At 37.6% G+C, this 23,885-nt stretch overlaps 1 protein-coding gene across 10 annotated transcripts in view; it reads left to right on the plus strand.

Moving 5' to 3' along the window:
* Positions 1-5,206: 5,206 nt before the first annotated feature.
* Positions 5,207-23,885, plus strand: part of LOC103717832 (uncharacterized) — a 53,875-nt gene continuing 35,196 nt past the window's right edge. For 4 of the 10 annotated variants that reach the window (XM_088710802.2, XM_088710804.2, XM_088710803.2 and 1 more), the window contains exons 1-4: positions 5,214-5,527; positions 8,399-8,493; positions 10,152-10,238; positions 20,202-20,248. In XM_088710802.2, coding sequence (XP_088566928.2) covers positions 8,412-8,493; positions 10,152-10,238; positions 20,202-20,248 — 216 coding nt within the window. In that variant the 5' untranslated portion in view covers positions 5,214-5,527; positions 8,399-8,411. Of the gene's footprint in view, positions 5,528-8,398; positions 8,494-10,151; positions 10,239-20,201; positions 20,249-23,885 lie in introns of all 10 variants that reach the window. The other 6 variants (XM_088710798.2, XM_039116265.3, XM_088710799.2 and 3 more) reach the window with 4 other exon arrangements.

The following is a 23,885-nucleotide window of genomic DNA, read 5'->3' on the forward strand; positions in this document are numbered from 1 at the left end:
TAGATCGTTCGATCAGACGGTTAGGATGAGCGATTGGCTTTTCGACTCGTGGTACGTTTTGATTGGATATATTTGGTGTTTGCTCAACGGTGTAGTAGAGAGTGTCCCCAAGACGCAAATGAAGGATCACGAAGACTCCCGGTAGCCTCCAACCCACGGCTCCAAAATCGAAAACGCTTGCCGCGAATCCAGGGAAAGCGCATTGCTTTTATATCTGCTGCAACCATCTTAATGAGTTCCCCGAGGCCAGGGCAACAGAGAGGCAACACAATCCACTACTCATATAAAATAAAAAAATAAAAAAAAATAAAAACGAACCAACCTCTCGCGCAGAAGAAATTATACTAGATTTCTCAAATTGAGCCACCAATAACATATATTTTCTAGAATAGATATCTTAGTACCTGATGGAATAAAATTTATCATGCAAGAAACATATCACTATTGAAGAATCTGATGTCATGTAAAGAGTCATGATATCGGTCGCTCGCTTGTTTCAACGAGCAAACCTTGCTAAACTTGATAATTAGAAATAATACCTATGCTTGTAGGTCTAGAAATCAATATTGTTGAGTCATCTTCGTTGATTTTGATAGACACGTCCAATGAAAATTTCTAATCAATCACTCTATCCTTGTATTGCTCCATGCGTTGTTGAGCTTGTGAAAAAAAACACCAGAGTATGTCAAACCTATGCAGAATATTGTTGATATTCTTAGAGCTACCAGCGAAGTTAATCGTTTGTCCTTTATGAAGTGCATTACCTTCTATCATTTAATTTCCCATGGCAATCTTTTTTATTGCAATCAAAGTTGTCCAAACTTTCTTGGTATTGTCATAGTTTCAGGATATATGCTTGCAATCTTAATTTGTCTGGCATCAAATGTTGCCCTTATTTGAAAGTCTATAGCATCTATAGAATATAGCATGGGTGACTTGTTGCTATATTTTTCAGTGAAATAATTGGATCCAAGGCTATGATGAAAATTATAATCACTTCTCTCAATAAAATAAAACAGTCGTTATCATCTTAAGAAAAACAAACATGCTATTACCACACTTATTAGTCATGATCCTCATTGTCCTAAGTGATGAGCACTAGTGATATGTTTTTTATCATCTCATTATAAAATATAATCCTTAGTTTGTTCAAATCCTAGCTGTTCAAAACTATTATATTCCCTCAATCACTATAGTGTCCTCAATCTTCTATCACTTTCATTAAAGAACAATTTTCAAGCAAATTGACCTCCACATTCCCAATGGCCCATTTTATTCCTTCGTTCAACATTATAATTGTGAGTTATAGCTAGATTCCAAAACCATGCATGTATTTCTTTAACATGTTTTAGTAAAAGTAGTCTGGACCAACCATATTTTATTCTCATCACTTGCGTTGAGAAGCTACTTCTGATGAAGAGTTATTGACTAATTTTATTAATGAACAAAGCTTTCTATATATTCGAGACATAGTTTGTGTGCCTCGGACTCAATTTATTCCTTGGGAAGAACCTGATGCAACAAGTTATTCCATATGGAACTTTAATAACAACTTCTCTCTTTCCCTTTCCACCTCTCCTCCCAAGAGAAAATGACTACAATAGGATGGACCATGGGTTACGGGCCTTAGAGATCAAACAAAACAATAAACCTTAGTCATGTATAGATATTTCTAGGAAATTATATAGCACTATTTATTGAATTGCAATATGGATTGCTTAGAGCCAAATGTTATTTTATGATTGTGATTCTTCAAGTTATGGATCAGCAATGATTATAGATGCAAGATGATAGTTTTAAGGTTTTTTTAGATACAAAATATTGCCTCCTATAGAATAAAGAAAAGCAATACCATGACATGGACCTCTTTGGCATTAAGGAATTGCACAAAAAATGGGAAGTCTACTCAGTACCCTAACGTCGAAACTTAAACTAGGCCCAGGACCATGACAAGCTTGACCAAGATCAATCCAAAGACATGAATTTTGAGATAAGAGCTAGACTAATTTTGTGTCTCATCTCAGATAGGTTTACCTTTGTCTATTGGATACCATTTTGCCTTTTGTTTTGCATCAATAATTGTTGCTTTTGCTTATAAGGAAAAAAGAATGAATATACTTCATAAAAATAGTAATAACCTTTGGTTATTTTATTAGTAAAAATTAAAAGGTAATATAATCCGCATAACACAAAACAAAAGGTGGAAAACTAAAGTTGTGTAACTTGACCATTCATTTTTGTTGCATGATATAATTTACAATTGACCTAAATAACAATTGATTTGAAATAAAACTGATAAAATGAACTGGTTCCATAATATCACATTCACATAGAATCCAAGTTATTCATTTTGCGACAAAGTTAAGCTAAACCTATGCTTCATTGCGTCTCTCCTATAAAATTTTAGGCAAAATGTCATGCCCTAAATCCAAAGCATAACAGACACCACATACCTGCATAGCAGACCATACAAACATGTAAGACTACAGATCATATCAAAGCAATAATAATTCTTAAAAATTAATTTAATCAAGATCTTATATAAATAATTCTTATAATCAACTATTCTAAGGTGACATAAGTCAACATATGCCAACCATTTATTTAAATAGAAAAGTTCTAAATAGTCTAAATAGTCTAACTAGAACTCCAATCACTGAGAATATCTTTAGAAGATCTAGCACACTCCTCCAAGTCCCGAGCAATCATGAATTTGGATCTAAAAAATAAAGAAAGAAGAAATAATGAGCTACACTAGTCAAGTAAGCAACATAACACTCCAAAGTGAGGTCTAAGTATGACAAATAAATAATTAGTTAAGAAGCAAAATATTGACTGGGAATAAATCAATTTTCGAATAATACATATATTTCTTTTGAAGTTTACTATTATTTTCATAAACTGATAATAGGAACCCAGCATCAGGCTATGGCTACGTAATCTAGTGGCATGAGTCAGAATACACAAAGTGCCAAATACCACTATTCTTAACCACCGGTGGTTCAGTCTCCAAATACCGCTATTTTAATCACTAGTGGTTCAGTGTCAAAATTACTTTCTCATATTACAAGTCAATAGGGCTAATGAATAATTTCTATTGGCGGAGCCGGATCATAGTCGTACTGAGAATACATACATATAAATAAATTTTATTAATTTACCCAGTCATATTTTAAAATTTCATAACATAACATGTAAAATATTTTTTAAAAAAATATTGTAACAAAAACATTCCTGACTTATTTGAATAAGTATGAAACATATATAACAATCATATTCGATAAACTAATTATCATTTTATCAAAATTCAAAAAATATACTTTGAAGCATTGGGTTACTTATCTTTTCTCACTTCAAAATTTCATTTCAGTTAGACAGATTAGGTTTGCATATTTTAATATTATTAAAATATTATTAATTTTATCATTATCTTAGTAGCCAAGCAAAGTAAAAATTTAAAACACTATTGGGAAAACAATCTCATGCCCCCAAATTAGTTTGGTCAGGTGGCAGTATCCGACTGCTCATGTCAATCCGAGCAAGGTGAACTTAATTGGTCATCAGACATGATTTAAGTAGCTCAAAGAGTCAAGGATAACCAAATTCTATGGAGGCACCTGACAAGAATGGGGGTACGTACGGTCTAGTATGTTGCTCAGACATCGAGGTGATGCGGGGGCCTCTACCCTAGGTCAACCTGGATTTGAGCAAAAAAGAAGTCAGGGCGTTGAACTAAGATCTCTATGTCTGGTTTAGAGAGAAAAAGAGGCTTAGAGAGAGAAAGAGAAAGAAGAGAGAGTCTCAGTCTAGGTTCATCAGGGGTCTAGGTTTGGTCTATCTATGGCACGAGCCATTCCAGCATCTAATCTATAGGCCAAAGAGGAAATAGCTGCTAGGAAAGCAAATCCATTTTTTTTGAATTAATAATTAAGAATAAAATAGGAAGGAAATAAGAAATAATAAGAGAATAAGAAAACAGGAAGGAAGAGAGGGAAGAGGAGAGGGAAGTGAGGAGAAGAGGGCGGGGGAGGTGATTGTAGCCGGGCTATAGCGGCGAAGGGTCATTGGCCAGCCAACGGCAGCAGCTGCGACAGCTAGCAAAAAGGGAGAAGCTAAGGAAACACTCTTAGCTTGGCTCGAAAACAAGGGAATAGGCTCAATTAAAGAAGAAAATGGATGAGGAGAAAGGGAGCTTAGCGGCAGCTGCAGTGGCAGTGGATCTTGCGGTGGCGGCGATAGCAGCTTCCGACGAAGAGAGGCAGGTCTCGAAATAGAGGAAGTAGGGCAACCAGAAATTCAAAGAGAAAGAAGGAGATTGGGAGGTGGCGGAGCTCGGTTGTGGCGGCACATCGGGCGCCAGAGGTGAAGAAGAAAAAAGGAGAGAGCTTGATGGTGGATCAAGTGGAGGGGAAGGAGGGATCTTATAGCGATTTCAGATGAGGGATAAGCTTCAGTCGTTGCACCCACCTACGATCATGGCGGCGGTTGTGCGCGACCCAACGACCGATGACAGTTTGAACGGCCCATGGAGTCATCACCGGCCATGATTCTGCGGCCTTATCCTCACAACGGTCGGCATATAGGGCAGAGGAAAACGGTACCTCTATTCTGGTCCTTTTTTTTCAATTTTTAAATTAAAGTTGATGGGTGCTGCCGACTTGAATCCGAGATGGGCCCTTATGGGCTAATTCTCATACAAAATAAACCAATGCTATGTATTCTTTATTTGATTAGATTTTGATTCTATTATCTACGCTCCTTATTAAATATATTTCCACTTTTAGGAGGTACGATTATTATGTATTTCTCATACAAAGTAAGATTTTAATTAAAGAATCATATAATAAAAATCCAAAATAAGTATATAAAACGTATTAAAAATGGACGCATCAAATGTAGAAAATATGCACCACTACTTTAACGTATCCAACATCGGCCAATGACTGTTGAATATCCTTGTAAAGAATCAATTTCTCCAGCCATGCAACCTTTACCAAATAAAAATGAGGGCAGGAGCCACTTGATTTGGATCATAATTATATATATATATATATATTGATAAAATCCTAATAATATTTCAATAACCGGTTCCATCTAGGTGTGATCTACGAAGATTTGAAGAATGCTTATTTTAATGCATAAAATGCAAACATTCTGAGGACTTTAACGGTCAGGTAAAGCTGATTTGTCCTCGTCCAACCACGAAGAGCATATATTAATGCCGAAACCGAAGGGAACGAACGCCCTTCTCCCCCTTCTTTAGACGCGCAAACCGAGTTCGTCGGACGCGGCCAAAGCCAAAGCCAAAGCCAAAGCGTCCCCGCGAGGCGCCCCCACGAGCTCGCGAGCGAGAAAGCGAGCGGGGCGGCGCGCGAGGTGGAGAGCGAGCGACGAACAAAGAAAGAACGGACCGGCGGTTCAGAAAGCCGGGTGCTTGCTCGCTTTCCGTCGAACGTGGAAGGAGGAAAAATAAAGGAAAGTGGAGCGGAGGGCAAATAATCGAAAAAACCCTAATCGAAGGCGAAAGGTACGTCCCTTTCTTGCGGTCTGTTCAATTTCTGGTATTAAATTTCCAGGGGAGCTTTCGGTTCTTGATTTCGATTATGGATGAGTTGCACAAAACAAGATCTTGATTGGTCGTTGCCGTTTGATATAAGAATAATCCGATGGAGATGGGGGGAGAGAGAAAGGTTGGATAATTGGTTGTATTTTTGAATCTTGAAAGGAGAATTCGAGAATTTGGAAGGAGAGATAGCCTAGGCCATAATGTAGTTGGTAAGGAAGCATGGAAACCAAGAAACAGAAATCTGTGGCCCGAAATATGAACGTACTGTCTATGAAATTTATGGATCTTTGAAGGTTTTTGTTTTTTTAAAATGTTTTATACGATCTGGAAAATGATGTATGTTTTGCTTGTTTAGATTATGTTGTACCTAATTGTTACTCTATTTGATATGTTGGAGAGATTTGGAGTCTTTGATGGGATTTTGTTGACTTCATCGAAGAGGGGGGGGGAGGGGGATGCAGAGGAGGAGGGAGGAGGAAGCTGCAAATGCAGTGACAACATGCTGCACGACTGATGCTCTCTTTCTCTCTCAGTAGCTGGAAATTTCTGCTTAGGGTGGTGATCACCCTTCGGAAACTCATCCCTGTACAGTACCTACTTCCGAGGCATTTCATTGTTCTGTATTTGTTTGAGAGTCCCGCTTCCTTGTACCCACATCCGCATCCACTTCTGTCTTTGGCATCTCTCTCTCTCTTTCTCTCTCTACTTGACTAGATCTGGAAACTCTACTGATGAGCCAACCTGTCCATGAAGGGTGGGGCTTGAGTTGACCTGAATTTGTCAGATGAGAGTAACTGTGAATCGGACCTGTTCTTCCAAGAGGGGGTTTCTGCAGGTTTGTGGGTTAAGACGAGAATTGCAAACCTTACTACTCATAAGCTAGTTTAATTAAATAAATATAAACCACAACAAGCTAAAGAATTCTTTTGAATCAAAATTCAACTTGAAGCCTTTTTCTTTGTCTTGTTCATTAAAAAATCATGTCATGAAAGCTAAAATTTGTTTATTTACTCCCACATACCTGTGTTTGCACTCTTTTACTTGCCGAACGCAATATAAACTTGATGCAGCATCAAATATCTTCAATCAATAACAATCACATGTAGCATTCTAATTAAAAGAAAAATCATTTTGTGGGCATCATTCCACACTTATTCAGCGGCATTCTGCAGTATGATGTTACTGCTGACATGCAGTTTCATGCTGTTCCGCAACCAAGTGGCTAAATATGTTAATAAATGGCCTTCACAAAGATTTGTCTTACAATAATCACCCACATGGTCTTCTTGCAACTTATGAAGGCCACATATCAGTACTCATAGTATGACTTTATTACTAGAACCAGCTAACTGGACTTCCAACTGATCCTTTTTGTCACTTTCATGTCACTAAATTGGAGCATATTTAATTGGAGTCGCATATGTCATTCTTCACTCAACTGTGTTGATTGCTTCCCTTGGTGAATGTTTTGATATTGTCTTTTGACTTTCCTCTCAAAAGAAGATACTGTTTTCTATCTTTTAATTCCAAACACAGGAAAAGGTCTTGATCCAATCTTTATTCATTGGAATGTGCATCTCTAAATGACATACATTCAAATCTAACACAACCTGCCCCAAGAAATTTTAAAGGGATGCTGATGCAGAAAGAGAAGGAAAAAAGGAGAAAGAAAAAAGAGTGGGATATTCAAATTTATGTACATCGCTCAATCTAAATTTTGGCTTTTTATAGTGGCTGTTGGATTTTCCACTAACACATGTGTGTGTTCCATCAGTACTGATTGGGATGGTGAAAAAAGCCTTTTTCTTTTCCTTATTTGCTTATATATATACACATTTAGAAAAAACCCTGTGCCGAAGAATTGAGGAGGGGCCTTCTACCAGTATATCGTCTCAATAAAAGAGACAATATAACAGGAGAAGGGAGAAATAGAGGAAGAGGGGGGGGGGGGGGGGCAGAGAGATCTTAGATCACAGGCAGCATAAACCCAACAGCAAATTGGTGCTAGTCACCATAAATCCAATCAATGAAAACAACAGAAAACTTACCTAATCCTAAATTATGAAAAAAATCCAAACCCCCCTCTAAACGATCATTAAAAACAAGAAACAACAGAAGGAAAATTTGATGTTCCAGTGAATTATCGGAACACCAACCTATCCCAACCTGGTCCCTAGTTGCTACTGGGTTTGGGACTGTGATTTAGAGCCTTGCGCACCACAACTAAAAAATCTACTAAATTCAGAAAAAAATAAGGAATACTTAGAATTAAAAGAAGATGAAAGGGGTAGTAAAGGTTCTTTTACTTTCTTAAATTGTCAAAACAACTAAAAGACAGATCTCATGCAGTGATTATGGAGTCTGACAATTTTTATGCTACCGAAATTTTTATGATTTTTTAAAATTAATCATTCATTTAAATGTTGAAGAGTCAAGATAATATGCCTACATGCATCGTTCAGCTAATGTTCTATTATTGGATTATACAGGTTTAGTACAACACAATATTTTATACTTAAAAATCCTACCATCAAAATCTTTTCAGGATGTCAAGATCTATTAGTTTGACTTAAAAGTATAAGTTACTTTTCAGACTTAGTACAAATAACAAAATAAAGCTGATACATGAGCCTTCTCATTTACCTAAAGTATAATTTTTTGTTAATGGCAACTGATGTACAGGGATTTATGCACAACAATAATTCTTTCTGCCTGAACATGTAGTTGTACATTAATAATTTTGTAGCAGATATTGCGGGGTATTTCATCTTAGGGATACATATTAAATTGCTCTGCCTGGAATGTTATGTAATTTGTTGGTCTCTTATCCAGGTTGCTTGTCCCAATGGTATGCAAGACTGGTTGTGGGAGAATGGCTGCCATCATGAGGCTTCTCACTGTTGGAAGTTGTCCGGAAATTACAACAGGTATTTCTAATGTTTATGGGGCAAGTTTTTTTTTTCTTGGGTTATTCCCATGTCCCTTAGTCCAGAATCTTAAGAATAATTGGAAGCATGCCTAGAGGTTAGAACTTAGAACCCTTGCTTGATTAGCTTCTTTGAGCCATTATGGGATCTAGCTTGGTTGAAATCCCAATTGGAATTAATTAAGCTGCCAAATAGTAAGAAAACATAGAACTACTAGTCTACTATAGTACTATGCAATCAAATGCGACATTATTATTACTATTATTATTATTTTGACAAAGGGGCACTTCTGTCCTATTTAAAGGCTTGTACAATAACTTGACTTAATGCACATCCATATTAGGGTGAGGAATAGAGAAAAAGATCAAAAAATGGCAGCCACAAGAAAATTTCAGTATTCTTTGTTGCGCCTATGAATCGAAAATTCAAACAGCTAAATGTCACTCCTTCATCCACTTCATGCCTTATTTCATGTCCTTCACAAATTTGTCCCATTTCTGCATGATCCTTTAAGAATCTGCATATCAAATTCTTTCTAACTATTTAGAAAAAAAAATCATGAGGTACAGTATCCAATTTGATCTTCTTTCATCCCTAATTCACAAAGCCTGAATAAATTATCAGAATTTACATAAATGCTAATGTTTGACCAAAATCATTTAAGTTCCTTTGAAATAGGACAGCAGCAAGAGGTTTATGCTGTGTTCATTTTTCAAGAAAAAGCTTGGGAAATAAAAAAAGGAGCCAATTGCTTCTCTTTTAGACTTTACCACTTGCAAACATGTTTCTTGGGGCCATGATACTAGGTGAACACCTGCATCTTTAAGGTTAAGCTTCCAATCCTGCTTCATGAGATTGAAACAGGATTCTCACTATTGATAAGGGAAGTCTTTGCATTTTTTTACAATGAACGAAAGGAAAAGAAAAAAATAAATCTTATCCAGGCAAAAGTAATTGAGTAGTATTACTGGGAAAACATGATGCTTAGTTTAACTGAGAATGTCACATTAGTTTTCATTATCCAGTATTTGAAAGAATGAAAAAGGAAACTGAAAAGATTTGGAAAGGCAATTCGTGATCAAGAAAGCTGACCAGCCTGAAAAGTGAAAACAGAAATGGAGATATCTTTTTCCATGAAATTACTGATTTTCCACAACCATAATTCTTGCCTGTCCCCATAATTTGAGGTCAGGTTTATGGATCCCTCTTCAGCAGTCATGCAAGCTTAGGCCTTCCCTCCCTTTTTAATATCACTTGAAAGATGCTCCAATATTTCTCCTTAGTGTGTCCTCCTCAGATCCTTGTTGCACACTCTCTGCCAGTATCTCAATCAGTTCTCACTTACTTTTTCATCAGTTTTCACAAATAGCGTACCTCCTTTGATATATTTCTTCGTCACACTTCTGTTGTAACTATAACCATAACCACAACCATCTTTTGTTACATAGTTCCATTTTTTTCGTTCTTTGCTTCCTCATGGCCGTGGAACAAACTCATATTGGGTTAATCAAACCTTGGTCCTGTGTTGTGTTAAAACTTTCTGTTTATCATTTTTATGGAAATAAAGACTTCCATCAGTATACGTACCAAGTGAGGTGGAGATTTGTGTTCTGGCTGTTTTATCTGACAGCATTTGCATTGTGTTTGTTTTCTGGCAGAAGAGGACACCTACGAGAAGATTGCTTCTCGGACCATACGTAAGGAGTTTTATGATGCAGATGAGGCAAATTTACTTGAAGAAGAAGGTAAACTTCACAATTTTGGTTGCGGTTTTATCAATTAATCGTTTAACAGAGATTTTTTTCTTAGTTATTTGATTTATGACCCTTGTTTGCCTCCTGCTTCCTTCATGCAACCATGTTGTGAAATTTCACACACATTGTTTGTAATACAGTTTTGCTCACTGCCACTGTCTTCGGTGTTCAAAGCCATAGTTTTAATAAGAATAGAAGTAGCATGTACTGCCTGTTGCATAAACCACCATTTTCATCTGTAATATCAGGTCACTGACTCACCGTGTCCACTATATTCAGATAGTAGATTGAACAATGTAATTAAACTATCTGATCAAGTTATAATTTGCATATCAATGTTTACAAGTTGAGATGCAGCATGTGTGCTGTGAACTAATAATTAACAAAACTCCTGCTGATTCAAGAAAGTACTTTGATAACATTGAAAGCTGGTGTTGCATAAACAGGAAACAAGATCATGGAACCATATTCTTGAGTATAAACAAAAGAAAACATTTAAAAGTGTTTCACTTTTCAAACTTTCTCTATAAATACTCTGCAAGAATGGTGGAACCAGGGTTTTATTCAAGGAGTGGCCAAAAATGTGGAGGTCACACTAAAACATGATGCCCTATAGTCGAATATAATTGTAGACATATTTTGAATTGTTCGGCAAAACACGAAAGGAAAATTTTCAATTTATCATACATGCAAGCAATGTATGCCGAACCAGGCCGAACCGCCTAGTTCATCCCATACCGAACCGGTGAGGAATCGGATTGGTCTGGCTCTAAATTTTGAAATCTCCTCCGAACAGTCTTGAATCACTCTGAACTAGGCGATTCGGAGCAGAACCGATGCAAACCGCTCAGTTTGCACTAGTTCGAACCACTCGGTTTGCACCGATTTGAACCAGTTTGGGCTCCTCACCTCTTTAAAAAGCTTGAATTATGATCTATTGAACCAAGATGAATTGCTTGATTCACCCTGTACCGAACTAGTAGCCGACCGGCATGGATCGTAATACTGGTTCGACGGATGTTGCTTGCAAGAAAGGTTCCAGACCTCATATTGACATACTGTTGGTCGGTAAATGTGGTATGGGAGTCAATTCGGCTATTGATACTTGGTACCCCCTCCTCCTGTACTGTGTACTAATTCAATATCAATATAGTATAGTACACCCGTTATGCACTGGTGTGACGTACCATGCTTGCAAGTGATTTTCCTCTATGCATGGGCATATATTGGCATGTGTCCCAAAATATATTAATAGAAACAACAATTGAATTAATATAAATTATTCTAAAAATTCTTAACATTGTATAAACTTATTTTTTTTGAAGTTATTATTTATCTAGATTACATTATTTTTAAATGTTCATGTTTTCTTTTTTTAAAAATTTCCAATAGTAGTTAAATATGTTTTGTTATTATTTAGTAAATTATTTAAATTATTATTATTGTGTATTAATTCATGCATGGAGAAGGAATCAATTAACTTTTTCTTTTGGATCTATTAAAAAGAATTTTTACCATTGAAACCAAGGTACGTCGTTTCGATATCGGGCCTGTACTGGTACCAATTTATTATTGCATTGGTATATCTGGTACAGGGACTGGTTGGGCATACCAACACTTGGTACTTCTCTTTTACCAAGTACTGGTTCGGTATCGGTATGGTTGGTGCACACCTGTACCGACTGGTACAACATTCCTTGATTCAAACAATAAGAGGGTGTGAAGTAGAAGCAATATCTTCGATACAGTTGGAATTGCAAGAATGCTTGAGATCCAAAAATTACAAGCACACTCCCTTTTTCTTAGATAATGCACTCCCTAGGAGGGAAAGAAGATAAGGAACCTTTTATAAAGAATATGAGTCAGTACATGTGTTGGAGGCTCTTAGGAGGAAAAGAGGTGCGTGCATGGACAATGAGGAGAGAAATTCAGATAGTCAAACAGTGGGTAAGGAGTTAATTTTGGAAGAGATTCGATGGTTAATTGGAGACTTTAAGGGTTTGGATTGATTGATCCTTGAGTTGGCAATGAGTAGGAAATTTTTAGTGGGAAAGGGGAGTTTGATTAGAGAGCAGCATTTAGAAGTAGGCCAAACTAGGAGTTTTAATGGGAAAGTGGGAGTCTATCTAACTAATTCCACTACTGCTTTAGGAATTCCAAAGAAAAATTATAAAAAAGGTTAAAGGGAGAATGTTTCACAATCAAGGGATGATGAGACATATCTTGGGAAACATTAGCTAGGAAGAATATTTTAAGAGAGAACACTTCAACTTTGTTAAGTTTACTTTTTATGAAACTCAAACTAATGGACTTCAAGTTAATGCCAATCTTAACAATTAAGCAGTGTAAGTTTAGGTCAAACGCAATATCGCCCATCTTTCCAGGGGAACAACTGGTCTACATGTCCATTTATGTTTCAAAAAAGTAAATAGGTCTGAGTCCCACAATTTCTCCTTTTTATTGGTTTGAGTGATTAAGAAATTTTGGACCTAAATACTTTGTTCAAAGTTGCTGATGGGAATGTAAGTTGTGTTAGTTTTCAGGTTTAAAATTATTTTAAATCCTAATAAGGGCTCAGGCGTGTCTTTTGCTAGATTAGGGAAGTGTTCTGAAATCATTGACCAACCTAAACCCATTCTGGCAGCTAGATCATGGTTTACTAGTTTGACCATAGATCAATCATGGTTTGATGGTTTGACCAAAGCCTACCCTCAAAACCTCTCATTCTCATCTAGATTTAGGACTGAGAACCTCAAAGTTCAACCTATTTGGTAGTTCCCTTTCCCTCTTTGAAGCAAGAAGAAGAAGAAAAAGGGGAAGAAGAAGAAGAAAAAGAGGAAGAAGAAGAAGAAAAAGAGGAAGAAGAAGAAGAAGATGGAGAAGAATGATGTAATACAGTAATTGGACTCACTTCAGTATCAAAGGTTTTGGCACAGGATATATCTTTGGTATGTGAGAGGGCATTAAGAGAATTTACTTGGAGGGGGCATCACCAAGAAGTTTGGATGTTTTGTTAGATTTTAGTAGGAAATCACATGGGATCCAGGTTTAGTTTGTATTTTTTTAATTTCTTTTGGTCTCATTGAACTATCTGGAATGGTTCAATTTTTTAACAGGTGATGAATCAATCAAGTTGACCTGTTCAACTTGAATGGGTTTTAGATCATCGAGTCAGGGATTTAAATTACAGCTTTGGTTAGGGTAACTTGAAGTTAAAAGGTATTATACTCTCTATCTGTAGGTGTGCAGGCACGATACTAGAACATCAGTATAAATTGGCACACATGAGGATGACCGTATTGGTGTTTTCAGTTTTTCTTTTATATTAGGTTACCTTAAACATCTAATATTGCTGAGAGATGTTTCATTCAAGGTTCCAAGTACCCAATATGTCGAGCCATATGGGAAGTTATTTTACTGCCTTGATATGTTACTGGGGCTTGGTATGCTCCGATACAGATGCATATATGGTTGCTATGCTAACTTAGCACCTATACCATGTGTCTATATGGGGGCATGTTGTCGTGACCATTCTCTCTTGCTATAGTCATCACACTTAACTAAGGTTTTTGGAACCATCCTGAATAACCTGGTTTGGGGTGTACCAAACTAAACCAAGGCGGAACTAGTATTGTTTCGCCTTTCGGTTGGGGAAATGTCTAGACCCAGTTTGCATCGAGTGGAATTGCTTGGATCTGCTCGATTTTGATAGGCACCTGCCTATTTTGTGCTAGAGTGGGTAAAAGAGAGGAGAAAGGGTTGGGAACAAATTTCGTTGTACCGGTGCGTACCATTCCGTACCGGGCATACTATGCTGTACGGACACCAAACTGAGACTCGGTACGAGGGACATATCGAGTCTCGGTATATTGAATCGACTTTCATACAGGTGTACCAATATTGTACCAGCATGGTACCGATATGGGTCCGATACCGAGACAATAAACTTTGGTCGGAAAGGCCCTTTCTTCTCTAGTTTGAACCCAATAAGGGTGTGGGATAGCTTGAAAGTAAGGAGAATTTTGAGGGAGAGGGCTTTTGTAGCCGATAGCAGTTCGGATCTTTGTCTTAGCAAGGTGGAACCTTTTCTCCTTTCTTTTTTTTTCAATATCTAAATAGGCCAAAAATTGAAAAAATAAGAAGAAATCATGCCAAATTTTGTATTTTGGTATGATTTCATAATATGTTGTAGATCCAAGTATGGTCTACATATTAATGCCAATTTTGTGATTTTTGGTTGGTTATTTAATTTTTTATAGTAAAAATAATTTTTTGGGTAAAATAATTAAAGAAATAATATTCATAATTCTAAAAAGATTGTAGCATGTTTGGAGCGTGTGCTACCTGCTGTTTTTTTTGGCAATAATTTGTTCAAATTTGGCCATGTATAGCTAACTGAACCTAAATCCAAGTTTAAACAAATTTCAAAAATCATTGGCCATTAAAGCATAGTTAAGGGCTGCAAAAGGTCTATATCATATCCAGGGTACGCCGAACTGGTACCGGCCGGCATACCGGTGGCGACCTGGAGTGGGTACCGGTTCGGGCCGTACCGAACCGGTACCGACCCGGTCCACCGCGGGAGCGTACCCGCGCGGTTTCCAGCGCGCGCGAGCTGTGTTTTTACCCATTTTCCCGCGCTTCCACGGGTGAAGCTGCGTGCACGAGACGCGTTTCCCCGTGCGGGACGCTCGCGGCCGCATTCCTTTTTTTTTCTTCTTCTCTTTTTCTTGTCCTTCTTTTCTTCCTTCTTCCCGAATCTTCTCCTTCTCCTTTCTTCTCCTCTCTCCTCCTCTCTTCTCCTCTCTTTCTCCTTTCTCCCATGAGCAAGGAAGGGCATTTTTCTGCATGAGGCCCGATACCGGTACGTCTTCTTCTTCTTCTCCTCTTTCTCTTCTTCTTTCTCTTCTTCTTCCTCTTCTTTCCTCTTCTTTCCCGTGCGTGCGAGCGCGCTTCCCCGTGCGAACTGGTGCGAACCGGACCGGTACGCAGCGGAAATCGGTTGGTTCTAGCCCCATAGAGGCCGGAACCGTTTTTCACGGCTCAACCGTACCGGTTGGCCCCGGTACCGGTACGGTACGTGCAGAACCGGCCGGTACGGGCCGGTTTGGCATACCATGATCATACCCTTGGTAGGTGCTACATTAGTCCGAACTAAAAATATTTTTGAGTTTTTAACTAAATATATTTTATCATAAAATTAATAAAAGTATTTATAAATTAGAAAAATGATGAATGGTTAGTATTATGTAGGGATAATTTGGACATATCTTCTAGAGTAACTAGACTATTTTTGCATTAAAATATACATTATTAATTTTTTAAGTGATTTATATTTTAAATTGTGTCAGAATTAGATTATGAACAAGATCCCAATGTCTTCACAAGGGACTAGATGTATGTATGATGTAATTTATAGTTATTTGTTGTCTTTAAGTCTTTTCAAGCTATAGTTTATTAAATTATCTATTTTAATTTATAAATTTGCACAAAGCACATAGTGTATGATATGTTGGAATCACTATGGAATAACAATTTTAAAACATATAATAAATAAAACTCTAATTTGAAGTTTTCAGACCTTAAAACATCTTGAAAAGCTAAAAATTAAGAAAACAAAAAAAGGGTTTAAAACCCTGAACTGGTACCATACCCAATATGCTTCTACATATCGTGTGTCCATATAGTATGTATGCTACCATACCAACCCGGTTCCTGACCAATATGATACTTGACTCTGGTTTAGGGAACCTTGCACTCAACCCTTAGCCCATTAAAACTCCTCTCTTTCTCTTCCCTATCCTCTCTGGCATGACCTAGCAAGGTCACTTGGCTCTAGCAATAGCACCATTAGCCTCTGTCTAGCAGGTATAGCTCCTTTTCCCCCCTTTTGTTCATTCTTTTTGGAGCAAAATAGTGGTGGAGGGTCTCCATGACTCATTTCGCTAGTGAATGAAATGGGTGAAATCATTCATCTCATTTTTCAAATTTTGTGTTTTGTTCTAGTCTATAATGGGAAGGAAAACTTACTTTCTTTTTCCTTATCATTGGTAAGAAATGGATGACTTCGACACCTACAATGGATCTTAAATTGGCATGTGGACATGTCTTTATATATCAAGTTGGGCCACGTTGATGATATCACTGAAGACTGGTGGCTCTTAGTATTGGTAACTAATGAGAAAGTGTGGCAGCTAGTACAAAGCCCCATGCTCAAGTGGCCACCCTTGGGTTTCCGTAGCTGATGGAGTAGCTTGAGTGGATCTGGAATGTGGCGGTGGTCAGCCAGTTCATCCATGACAAAATGGTGTTTATCAACATGCTGGTGTGCAAAACCACACATTATTGACCTTCCAAGATGACATTAATGGCGTGGTTCTCATGAGGTACATGGACATGAGGAGTGACCACACTTGAGCAGGGGGAGAGAGAAGATAGTGACAACCAACCGGGGGGGGGGGGGGTAGAGAAAACGAGGTGGTGATGGCTGACTGGGGGTGGAGAGAGAGGAGGTGGCTACTTGGAGCGGGGAGAGAGGTAGGTAGGGAGGATGATAAGGAGGTGGGCAAGATGGAGAATAGGAGGTTCTTGTGGCGAGCCTTGGTCGGTAGCAGTTGCAAGTGGAGGGAGGTTGCATAGGTATGTGGGGGAGGATGGAGGCAGAGGGAGGAGATGGTACTCGGGGATGAATGCAGTTTGAGAGTTGGGGTGTGGGGGTTGGCAGGTAGAGTAGAGGATAGGGATGGGAACTTACGTTTAAAGTTTTTCTTAATTTCTAATCCTTTTCCCTCTTTTCTATTTTTATTTCAAAATTTTAAAATAAAATATACAATATAACTTGTATAAAAAAATATAAGTTATTATATAATTAAGTATATGAAAAAATGTAATGTACTTGATTGGGTCTGACTTGGCTAAAAAATGATGAACCCTAACATGGTCCCATTTCAATGTAGGCCTAAAAATTAAGGCCTAGCTCAGCTATTGGGCTGAAAACCTAGGTTCAAGCAGGCCTAAAATCAAGTTGGGCTGGTAAGTGGGGCTATTTTTTCACTAGTCTAGTGTATGCATGATGGATATGATGCAATATGCCATTCAAGCTAATATGACATTTGGTTTTGGGTCACAACAATATTTTCCTTTCACCCTCACCGTCTCAACTACATCTTCATTTGTTATGAATCTTGTAGAGATGCATAATATTAAAAGATTTTGTTGAAAACCCCACTTAAGAAGTTAACTGCATTGTCTCTCTGTTTTTTGTCTCTTATGTTAGAACTTTCTCAAATCGTCAAGCTTACTAGAACATGAAAATATATATTTTCTTGGCACATGTTGAGACTGTTCATAATGACATAATTATTAAAGTTTTTGACAATGAATTACTAAAATATTAGGTCAAATCATTGATATCATTCTCGTTAGGCATAAATTCCTACATCCCAAGGATAGCAAGATTCTTTTCCACAAGGAAGTCTACGCAGGATGTACAAGTCATTGATATCATCCTCTTTTTTTTTTTTTTTTGCTTAAAATTGATATCATCCTCTTTAGGCATAAATTCTTGCACTACAAGGATAGCAAGATTTTTCACATAAGGGAGCAAGGTATGCCTATCCGAGCTAAACCGTCTGGTTCACCCCATATTGAACTGAACCAATTGGGAATCGGGGCAGTTCGGAGCGGAACTGGTGAGAACCACTTGGTTCACACCGGTTTGAACCCATTCGGTTCCCCCACCTCTTTAAAAGTCTTGAACCCATACCGAATCGGTAGCTGACTAGCATGGGCCCCAGTACCAGTTTGGCGCACCTTGCAAGGGAGTCTATGCAGGATGAGCAAATCATTGATATCATCCTCTTTAGGCATAAATCCTTGCGCTACAAGGATAGCAAGATTCTTTCCCACAAGGGAGTCTACGCAGGATTTCAAGCATTCCCTTCACTGTCCTTTGCTGATATATTTGATTGAAGAATTTTGGATCCTCATGACTACTAGCAGGATGTGTTTCTATATTTTGGTTAGTATTATGAAATTCATCATGGCACCCATATTCACACTGTTAAGAAAATAAATTTTGGAGGCATGTAATTGCCTATATACTTTTTATATACATTTCAATCATTACATGATTAATCTGCTAAATACAGTACATTTAAATAAATTATATACGTGTACATGGGTTTCATATACATATGTATGAATGGAGATATATATGAATGGATGTATTCATTCATCTTTATTAGTGCTTGTGAATTTGTTATCTATCATGTTCAATACATGGTATTTATGCATGTGAATTCATGTTACTTTTCACTTAGTGTTGAGGTCCTTTGTTTCATTATGTTTGCATCTGTGCTCTAGAGATAAGTTACTTCTTAAGCAATTCTTCCTAAAAGAGCATGGTAGCAAAGACTGGGTTCACCGGTTCACCCTAAAGAGACCTTTGAAATCTTCAAAGGTATACTTTGGGAGAGTGGTTTACAGTTTGCCTATTAACGCATCATTTTGAAGCTTCATGGGTTACCTTCTGTTTTCAGCCTCCTGCTCATGGTTATTATTGAGAATGAGCATCACTGCTAGCATGAGGAAAAGTCTCCAAATTTAAACTAGAACACTAGGGCATAATTCTACTTGGAACTTGGAACTAACAATTCTCGAAATTTAAACCAGCATGAGGAACTTGGAACTAACAATTCTACTTGTCCATTGATCTCTTGCTTCACCCATTGCCCTAATGTCTTCTCCATGATCTGTTGCGTAATTCATTTTAGACCATTTTGGAGCTTTAATTTTTGCTCCATGGCGCCTTAAGATTATCATACATCTTTTCATTTTTTTTAGGTGCTGCTTGAATTTTTTCAATCCATGTGGACCTCTGAGTGTAGATTCAATCTACTTTTCCCCTGGTTTAAATAGAAAGATCAAAATTTAATGCTCATTTATAGGCCACCAAATCTTCGTTATATCACATTTTGGGGTCGTAAATCATTTTTTAAGTCGATAGTGTCCTTTGCTTGTTCATTCAGTCCCCTTCGTGAGCTCTATCTTTGTAGATTATGATAGGAACTTTAGTTCATTTTCATATTTTATTGTGTTCTATTTTTTTTATTGCCATTGATTTTGCTTGTTCTAACCATAGGAATTGTATGGACCCCTTCTAACATCTTGTGTGGTTAATATTCTTGGTTTGTTCTAGGCTTTGCCATCCTAGCAACTTTTTGTGTCTGATCTATTTTTGGGGTTCTTTGACTTGATATAGCAATCTAATATTCATTTGTGCATCATTCTTGTTGCTCAACACCTTGGCAATGTTTTATAGTTTATACTTTATAGTTTATACGCTTAATTTTTGTCGCATTTTCTAAACTAAAGGCTTTCCTTTGCTTCATAGGTAGTCTACTTATCTCTTTAGCCTTTTCACTAATAACCTAATTGGCTATTTTTCACTAATCTCACTCTTATAATCCATTTTACACCCTCATTGCATCAGTGTCGTTCTTTATCTAGCCTCTTTGTGAATTTAGGAATTGTTAGATTATATATTGTCGTCCAATAGGAAAGGTATTTACTGCTTTACTAGGACTACATGGTTATCCATCTGTAAGAACATCTATAAAAGGTGATCATTTGATGATTCTGAAATAATGGCTTTCCATTTGAACAATCTTTTTTATGATTTAGAAGAAAATTTTGAAAGACATTCTTATTGCTGTTGGTTGATCTAAAAACATTTTATGATGTTGAACTAAAATTATAAGTAATTTTTGCTTATTAGTGTTTCACAAAGGTGAAGATAAAAATTCTTCTGTTTTCATTTGTTGACTAAGTTTTGCACCAAAGTGGAGTATGATGCTACTAGATTTAGATATCTATTATATTTTATATTATTAAACTTCATCCTTGTTATGCTGGTAGTAAATTTTCATTTGTGTTTTACTCTCCTTTTTGCAGATATGCATGTATTTGATTGTAGACCACTGACAGATCCCTTGCACCTGGTAAGTTTTTGAATAAATTATACATAATTTGGCTATGATCAAGAAATAAAAATATTCAGACAGTTTGTCATGCTGATGTTGGGTCTATTTAATCTAGTGGAGCCTGTATTGCAAAGTTCAAGGCAGTATCCTCTCAACCTAAACTTACATTAGTTGGAAAATTTAACTCTTTGAATATCTGAACCAAGGTATGCTATGCTGGTACTAGGACCCGTATTGATTGCTCGGCGGTATGGTATGGTATGGTACCGTGTCGTTCTATTCTAGGCCCATACCAATATAGCTAGAGTTGGTGAGGGAGGTGGAGAGGGAGAAGGAAAGAGAGAAAAAGAGAGAGGGAGGAAGGGAGAGAGCGGAAATGAGGGAGAGGGAGGGGGGAGAGGGCTTTCGAGGTCCCCCTCCTCCGGCCACAAAAAAATGAGGGCAAAGCCCCTGTTTTGAAACAGGGGAGGTATAGCATTCCGTGATCTGAACTTTGCTATATACAACTATTTCACAAAAAAAAAATAGAATTTTACTTGGACATAATAGTTTACTGCAGAAAGTTTTTTGCTGCCATTACCACATATTCCTTGCAAAATTTTCATATGATTAATTGTCATTTCATGCTCATTGATCTCATGCAAAGGGTGGATTTGACAATAGAGAAGTGCTGTAAGTGCAAAAACTTAGCAACAAATGAACCCTTAGAGATCATAATCTGTGAAGAACCAAGACTTGAACTCACCTGAATCTGAAAGTATGACTATGATAATTGATCAAATATGGGCACAAAGTCACACCAATATTTATCATTCTTAGACAAACCTTGCGATCGAGTAGAACATAAATAGAAGTACATTGTGAACTATAAATCTTAGTAAAGTCCATTTGCAAAACTTTGAAGTTTGAACAAAGCCTACTCTACATAATAATATACCTTCAAAGATGCATGCAACCAAACACAATTACAATATTCTTGCCTTCTTGGTGTTGCTTCAATAATCACTTGGTATCTTAAAAGCAACAGCAAGTCCAATTTTAAAAATGTGCTCTATAACCCTCGATAATCACTCTAAGAAGACATATAATAGATAAAATGATAAACAATTCATCAATTAAACCTCTACCGTGGTCAAAGAATTTAAGTTCTACTAGAAATCAAATGACTTGGAATCATAAAACACAAATCAAATAGTCACGGAAAAATTTTAGCTAAAGGTTCATCCAAGGTCTGCTGAACCGCCCCTAACCGGTCCAGTACAGCCTTAAAAAATAGTTCCACTTTTGTACTTGTGCAAATTGGTCCGGTTTGCACTGGTACAAGCCCGGTACCGGGCTCATCTTCTTCGACCAGTTCGCACCGGTACAAGCACGGTACCGTTGCAAACCGGGCCGGTACCGGGCTCATCTTCTTCCTCTTTGGTGGAGGGGAGGCAGAGGTGGTGCGGTGACCGTAGTGGCAAGAGGGCCCAAAGCCCTCCTCCTCCCTCTGGGACGGCGCTCGCACGGTCGTCCCTTGCTGGCACAAGGGCCCGAAGCCCTCCCTCTGGGACGACGCTCGCATGGTCGTCCCTTGCCGGCACGAGGGCCGGAAGCCCTCCTCCCTCTGGGAACTGCCCTCGCGCGGGCGCGAGCGGAGAATCATGCGCCCAGCTCGGGCCCGTGCGCGATTCCCAGCACAGGAAACCGCGCCTGCAGCCTGTTCCCCACGCAGGGAATCACACCTGCGCGGGGCCTGATTCCTTGCGCGGGGCCGTGCGCCCATGCGGGGTAGCCTGCGCGGGCCATTTAATGCCATATAGTGGTATTTAATGCCACTTCGTGGCATTTAACGTGGACGCGCGCGCGTCCGCGCGTTGTTTTTTTCTGCTTTCAGACTTTACTGCTTCGTTGGCCCAGTACGGTACCGTACCGGTACCAGTGTCTACCGGTACATCAGTATGATCGGCACGGCGGACCTCGTTCATCAAAACAATTTATAATGAAAAACCGAAGTCACAATTATTTAAGAAGGTATGAGATACTTCAAAATGGTGAAAACATTATTTTAAATTTCAAAAAAACTTTGATGTTTCACATAATTTCACATTTTTTTATAAAGGTTCACTTACACTTTGTAGGTCACTATATCCGCACTATTGATGCAATTGAGGATCCTCTAGCCCACTTTACTCAGATGAGGCCACTCATGGTCCTTGTCGCTAATGCATGCGAAGCCACTTATAACCTTTAGGTCCACCTATATGACTTGGCTAAATGTATACATATCTCTTCTCTAACAGTTCCTATGGGACTACTTATATACCATCTAGCTAGGGGTCCACCGTCCCCATGTATCTTTTAAAACTTATGTTCTAATTTTTAAATTTAGAAGGATACATGAAAAAAATAGGTGCAGAAGAGGTTCTCATAAGGATAGAATTTTAAGGTAGAAGTCACATAAATAAGACTTTAAGAATATCAGTTTGAAAACTCATATGGTTTCATAATTTCCACATAAAATGCAAACATAAATTCTATTGACATAGTACTAGATTACGAATAAGGAATGATTCAAAAATTATTGCAACTAATCAAAGTTTTGAAAACAACAAACAACTCAATTGAAGCCTATTGTTGTTTATAATTTCAAAATAAACCCTTAACTTCAGAAATGACCATAAAGTTTGAAACTCCAAACCAGCAGATAGGCTTGAACTTGAAATTGTTCACAAAGTTTAAAAGCACAAAAGAAACTTGGCAATTTGGGAACCTTGGTTTTAGAATTTCAGAACAATAACAAGTTCAAAAAAACACAGTAGGTAAATGTACCTTAAACTCAAAAAGCATAGAAAAATTCCTTACAAGATCTTGAATTTTAAAAAGGACTGTAAGGATTAGAATATTCAAATAATATAAAAGGTTGAAAGTGTTTATGAGATTAAAAAACACAAACGAACCTTGAATACAAGGCACATGGTAAGAGATACTCACAGTTTTTGCAATTAGAATCCACAAAAAACTTGCACGAACTTTTATTTCCTCCCCTCTCTCTCACACTAAAAGGCCTACACCTTCCTTTTGTTTCCCTTCTTGGCCTTACCCTCAATGGATCCTATTTATAGGCTTAGTAGGCCAGTTAACTAGGTTAGGCTGGTGGTGGGGCTAAGCTATCATGGTTGATTTGGGTAGGTTAGTTATTTGGTTAGATTATTAGACTAACAAATTACTAAAGACAATTTTTTTTACATGAATATCATCTTTCATTTATCTCCAACATTACATGTAAATAAGGGATTACCGCATTTGTGTTCAACGAAAATGAAAAGAAAAAAAACAAATTTCATAATAATAAAAAATTGATTTTCCACCTTTAGTACCAGTTCCAGATTTTTCCTGTTGCATCAATACAATGAATTTTAAATGTAAGGAATTTCTCTAATCTTAAAGGCTCATAAGTTTTATTCTAGGAAAACATTGATATAAGTCAAAATTTAGTGAGAAAGTCATTTATCTTAGTCTCTTAAGCATCTCATCTAATGCAACACTCAAGGTTCGCCATATCGATTCCGAACCAAGACTCAGTACGAGGGCTGTACGGAGTCTCAATATGCTGAACTGACCCATCTACTGGGCGTATGGACACTGTATCAGTATGATACTTGTACGGGATCTA

This window comes from Phoenix dactylifera, chromosome 14 (genome assembly GCF_051530095.1).
Source record: "Phoenix dactylifera cultivar Ajwa chromosome 14, Ajwa_hap1_PhDact_Kaust_v1.1, whole genome shotgun sequence".
In the NCBI taxonomy this organism is placed as follows: Eukaryota; Viridiplantae; Streptophyta; class Magnoliopsida; order Arecales; family Arecaceae; genus Phoenix; species Phoenix dactylifera.